General features: G+C 46.6%; 1 protein-coding gene across 2 annotated transcripts; it reads left to right on the forward strand.

Annotated features, from left to right (window-relative positions):
- Positions 1-1,215: 1,215 nt before the first annotated feature.
- LOC116272826 (carboxylesterase 5A-like) lies at positions 1,216-5,428 on the forward strand. 2 transcript variants are annotated; one of them, XM_031661658.1, is made up of 3 exons: positions 1,216-1,580; positions 2,679-2,883; positions 4,953-5,424. In XM_031661658.1, the coding sequence occupies exons 1-3, from the start codon at positions 1,508-1,510 to the stop codon at positions 5,134-5,136; spliced, it is 462 nt and encodes a 153-aa protein (XP_031517518.1). In that variant the 5' UTR covers positions 1,216-1,507; the 3' UTR covers positions 5,137-5,424. The 2 variants fall into 2 exon arrangements, 1 of the variants encoding a protein (XP_031517518.1); XR_004181383.1 differs by having other exon boundaries at positions 1,216-3,455; positions 4,953-5,428.
- Positions 5,429-5,860: the final 432 nt, after the last annotated feature.

A 5,860-nucleotide genomic window follows, 5' to 3' on the forward strand; every position in this document is an offset into this window, starting at 1 on the left:
AACCACTTCTGCTCTGCTGTGGCTGCCCCAGGTTGGTTGAGATGTGGAACCCTTCTGTCAGTATCCTCCTGGAGAACCCTTCACTGCTTAGCACACATTTCGTCCTTGGCACACATTTCAACCCATTACTGCACCCCATCACTTTCCCCCATTGCTGTACCCCTTTAAGACCTATGTCTAAGAGAGGGAGTCAGGGCACTTTGCATAACATATGCTTTCCCTACCTCTCTTCCCTTCTCCTTTCCAAAATCCACTGTACAGAAGGGCCGGATTTTCCTGTTTGTCCTATTTTGGGGATCTTCTCCACCATATACCTCCCCTTCATTGTAATGGTTGCTAGAGGTAAGGGAATGGTTTTGTGGTATAGAAATGCAAGATATATTGGCTTGCTCTTCCCAAAACACTATCCTTGTTGCACTAGGTAGATACAATTTTCTTTAATAACAGCTTTTTAAAAAATCTCAATTTAAATAAAAAAAAATCAAGTAAATTGATAGTGAATTTGGTAGTGGGAATGGAACAAACTATGAAGACAGAAGGTCTAGAGCTGAGCTTTGGGAAGCCACAGGGCACATGTAAGACACTGGGATGAATATGTACCTGGAAAAGTCCTAGGTGTACTCCAAGGAGGAAGAGAGTCATGGCTACGATTTATTAGAGAATAAGAGAGATTGGAAAAGCAAAGCACTAAGAAGTTCAGGAGAATCAGGGGAAGGTTCTTGGAAGAGGTGGCAGTTAAATTGGAGTTTAAAGAAGAAGCTGGAGAAGAAAGACATCCACACTGGGGGTGGTGGTGTTGGCAACAAGATAGTTTGTGTGAAGTGCTTTAAAACAGTTGAGTGAGCAGTGGTGTAGAGAATTGATAATATTTCTGGTCAGATGAAGGGACAGATTTGAAGGCCAGGGAGAATATTTTTGGTGGCAACTATGAAGGGCCAGAGGGGAAATAATATAATCTAAGAGGCCTCAAGGTTGCCAAAGAGGCTATAGACCAAATGGCCATTGAAGACTCATGTTGGCAGGGCCAGCCGGGCTGCCAGTCTGAGCTGGCAGTGTTTCTGCCTTCAGAGCCACTCGCTTGTCCCAGCAGCAACCTTCTTCCTCTTCTCAGAAACTTCTCAGCTTCTCTAGCCTGCACTGTGTTCCACAAGCGGGGCTGGAAACCTCATTCATCCTTGGGTCTCTGGCACTCGTAATCCTAAAATGTCTTGCCTGGTCTGGAATGTCTTTTCTGTTCCCCCCATCCCGGAAGTCCAAAGCCGATCAAATTATCTTTCCCCAACTCAAGAGTTAATCATCAGCTTCTTATGTAAATCAGAACAGGAAAGTCTTGCTTGGTCAATTCCTTTGAGAATATTGTTCTGATGCTGTTCTTCAGTAACTCGGCTGCCTCTGCCTACCTATTCAGCACTTACCAGTTAACAAGAAGCTCTTTCTGGCTCCCAACTGAAGCTCTCTGAGGCCAGCAGCAGCCGTCGATGTTCACGGAGTTCGGGCAGGCAGCCAAATGAGTGGGAATTGGGTGCACCCAGGCCAGATCCTACTTTGGGCTATCTGGGTCCTTGCAGCCCCAACCAAGGGTGAGATATCCAGTGGGAGAGGAGGGCTCTCAGAAGATGGGGTGGGCGAGGATTTTCCACTGGTAGAAATGAGGTTATTTTTTAGAGGTCTCTGAGGGTCTGTGGAGAGCTATGTAGTACTTTGATGGCATCAACGTTCTGGTGTTGCCGAGAACCTAGGACCAGAGCTTCCTTCTTGGGGTGGGTAGTGCACAAAAGACCCTGCTTCTGCCCTTGGGTTGCTCACACCCTGCAAAGGGTTTAGAGGGACACTATCCTGAGCACTGTGGAGGTGTGAGGAGTAGAGCCTGTGCTTCTGCACTCCTGGCTGCAGTGACAGAACTTTCAGTAATGAAATGACATTAGAAACAGTGCTAAGACACCCAGGTCTTGCTAAGTAAGTAGCCGGGCAGTTTCCTTCCCAGGCCTCCACATTCTGTGTGGTGACTGAGACTCCTGCATGCCCAGTCTCCCAAAGTGCCATGCTGCTGGAAGTAGATGGGTTGATTTCAGGAAGCAACTGCTTGAGAATTTTACATTTTCATCCATGAATATTCGTGTGTATTCAAAAGCACATACCTAACTCACCAACCACAATTCCATAAATGTCATTACTTGGAATTCTTCTAGGTAAAATTTTAAAAGGAGTTTATTGAAATTAAATTTTAAGAAAAAAATTAAAAGCCAGTAATCATGCAGGTGCTGCACAGATGTGCCGGCAGTGGTGCCAGAGGGTGTGGAGTGACAGAAGTGTAGGAACCCCTGGGAAGATGAGTTTGTGGCATCCCAGGATCTACAGAGTTCGGTGTGTGTCAATCCTGTAGAAAGAAAGAGCTCTCAGCAGGAGGGAGATGGGTTCCTGAGTGAATGGGGGAGATTTTGTGGCTAGGTGCTGCTGGGCTCCTAGGAGAAACTAAGTCAGTGGTCTCATGGGGGTGACTTCTACAGCAATCTCGGAAGAAGCCATGGACTTGGATTCATGGAGAGGGAAGCTGGATACCGTCAGCAGCACAGCCTCTGGGTGAAGGAAGCATGACCCCACTGGGGAGCCACAGACTGGGTGGGCCATGACTCTGCCCGTCCCCAGCCTGCTCCTGATTCCTCCATGTGTTCCCCCAGGGCCTTCTGCTGAAGGGCCACAGAGGAACACCAGGCTGGGATGGATTCAGGGCAAGCAAGTCACCGTGCTGGGAAGCCCTGTGCCTGTGAACGTGTTCCTCGGAGTCCCCTTTGCTGCTCCCCCGCTGGGACCCCTGCGATTTATGAACCCTCAGCCTGCATCACCCTGGGATAACTTGCGAGAAGCCACCTCCTACCCTAATTTGTAAGACCAGGTTCGGGCCCACGGGTGGCTTGTGGCTCTGGGAGTGGCAGGAATGCAGGTCATGCAGCCCAGAGAGAAAGAAGAGGGGTTGGCGTGGATGAGGGAGGAGGGAAAGAGAGGGCTTGAGACTCAAACCAGTGGTTCGGTAATCTTCTGACTCCTAAACCAACTGATGGCCAGGACGCTGGAGGCATCTTGAAAAATATGCCGAATCTCCAAGCTCCTTTCTGAACTTTCTGAATCAGAGTATCCCGAGCCAATCCCAGGAAACTATTATCTGAATGCTCTCTAGAGACTCTGATCACCAGCCAGGTGTTCTGGAAGTGCTGAGATGGGTTTACTGAGTCGTTTGATCAGAAGGGACTGTCTAGGTATCTTCTTGTGACCTCTTACCCAAGCCTGGCCTCTGTGGTCAGACTGGGTGGGGCTTTATTGAGAAGAACCACACTAGAAGGGTGTCAGCTCCAGCTGTCAAAACTGTGCCTGATGCAATACCTGGCCCATGGTGAACTCCATAAATACCCGTGGAATGAACATGTGGACGTGTCTCTGTGACACAGGGACTCTGGGAGGTAAGGAGCTCCTGGTCACTGCAGATTTTCAAGCTCGGGTAGGTAAGCAGTTACCAGGTTAATTGTGGAGGGGTGAGGTGAGACTTACTGGGTGGGCAGTGAGACTTGAAAATCCCCCTAGAATCTTCCAAGTCTTTAGATTCTGTCAAGCTCTCAGGTTGGGCCACATGGGTTCCTGGCAGAAGAAATTTTGGTGCCAGGATATTCCCTAAGCCACAGAAGATGACCCCATGTGGTCCAAGGACTGAGGACATCAAGCTGAAACTCATTTGTTGTGTGCATTCATTCATTCACCCAACTAATATTCATTGAGAATCAACTTGATAACTGGCTCTCCATTAGGCCTGGGGACATGGCAGGGGATGAGTCACCGCTGTCCTCAGGCAGCATGCAGAGGGGTGATGGTGGCAGGAGTGTAAACAGTAATTGACAGTTAAAATGTAAGATGGGAAGGGCAACCATTAGGGTGTCAGGGAAGGGTGCTGAGGGGAAACAAAAACCCACCTGGCCCAGCTTGGATGGGAGGTCAGAGATGGCTTTTCTGAAAGCACTGAGGCCTGATCAACAACATACAAAAGGGGCAGGGAGGCATGAACACCTGTCAGGAGAAGACGAGCAGTGATATTGCACACTATTCTATTACGAAAACAACTAGCATTGATTGTGCACACAGTATGGTAGAAACATTCACATTACAGCCTCACTTAATCTTACGATGTATCATGCTCTACTGGTGCTCTGAGGTACAGGGGTGACTAAAACAGAGTCGTAGGCTTTCAGGTGCTCACAGCTGAGCTGGGGATGACGATAATGCACACGCACAAGCTTAGGACAAGTTCTGGGAAAGAACACAAAGTAGGTAGGTGTTTAAAAAGTAGAGATATGGTAGAACTGGAGAAATCTCAGAAGGCTTCTGGGAGAAGGTGGCAAGTTGGAGTGAATCTGAAACAAAGGGAAGAATGTGAGCACGCAGATATGGGGAGAGAGCAGTCGAAGCAGAGGCCCCGGCTTGAGCAAAGCCTGGGTGCGGGAGTCTATCCCGTTTGGTTCCAGGTACAGAGGACTGGAAATGTTCCTTTGCTCTTCTGGGGACAGAAGAGGGAGCCGCAGGGGCAAAGGCCCTGTTACTCGACTGTGTCCTGCCCTCTACAGTTTGGGGAATTGTTGGGCCAGCTTGGTTTGTTATGTGTGTCTATATTATGGTGGTGGCATAGGAGGGTGGTGTAAGCATGGGAGGGTGGTGGGGGGTAATGGTGCAATTATTCTACACTATGTGCTTTCCTAGCCAGGAACCAGATCAGAGAGAGTTATAATTTGCTTGCTTGTTTGTTTTGGAAACCATGGGGGTTTGGGTATGATTGGACTTTGTACCAGTAGCTGCCTCTTCTGCTCAGGCAGAGGAGACGGCCAGGCCTCCCTGCTCTCAGAGGAACTGGCCCTTCCCAGGCAAGTTTGCTGATAACTTTTTCTGACGGTTCTCTCCTCTCCTTCTCCAAGGTGCCTCCAGAACTCACAGTGGCTGCTCTTAGATCAACACATGCTCAAGGTGCATTACCCCAATATCGGCGCGTCAGAAGACTGCCTGTACCTGAACATCTATGTGCCTGCCCACGCCGATGCAGGCTCCAAGCTCCAGCAAAAACACTGCTCAAAATATAAAAGGAAAAATGTTTTCAGATGAACAGTGGAGAAAATTTGTGATTACATACTTGTGATACCAAAAATATAAAAGGAAATTCTTTATGGAGAAGGTATATGATACAGGAAGAAAACTTCGCTATTCATCAAAGAAGTGAAGCTCTATATAGAACTTAAAAATAAAGGCAATGTAAGCTATTTTTCCTCTTATTTAATTACTGTTTAAAGCAAAAATAGCACCAATGAGCTGTGGATTTTGATCATATGTAAGAATAAAATATACGATAAAAATAATAGGAAAGACAAGAGACAGGTATTTGAAGTACACTTTCATAAGATTCTTACACTTTGTGTAATTGGTCTTATCTGAAGGTATAAGGTGATTAACCAAATATGTATATTGTATACCCAGGAAAACCAATCAATAATTTTAAAAAGAGATAGGAATAATAACACAATAGTGGAGATAACATGAAATCATAAATACTCGCTACACAAGCAAGCAGAGAGGAGAAGAACAAAGACACAGGAACAAATGAAAAAGTACCCCTGAAATGACAGATTTTAATCCAATCATATCAATAATTATATTAAACAAAAATGATGTAAACACACCAATTAAAAATGATTTTCAGATTAGATTAAAGAAAACACAAAACCCAACCTAATGCTGTGTCATAGTGAGTCCAAACTCACTTTTCAGTGTTCGATTCCTGGTGGATTTTAAGTCTCAGCCTTCCCTTGTCCCTTCCTGCTGACACTTGGAA

This window comes from Papio anubis, unplaced genomic scaffold, assembly GCF_008728515.1.
Source record: "Papio anubis isolate 15944 unplaced genomic scaffold, Panubis1.0 scaffold2169, whole genome shotgun sequence".
Lineage (NCBI taxonomy): Eukaryota > Metazoa > Chordata > Mammalia > Primates > Cercopithecidae > Papio > Papio anubis.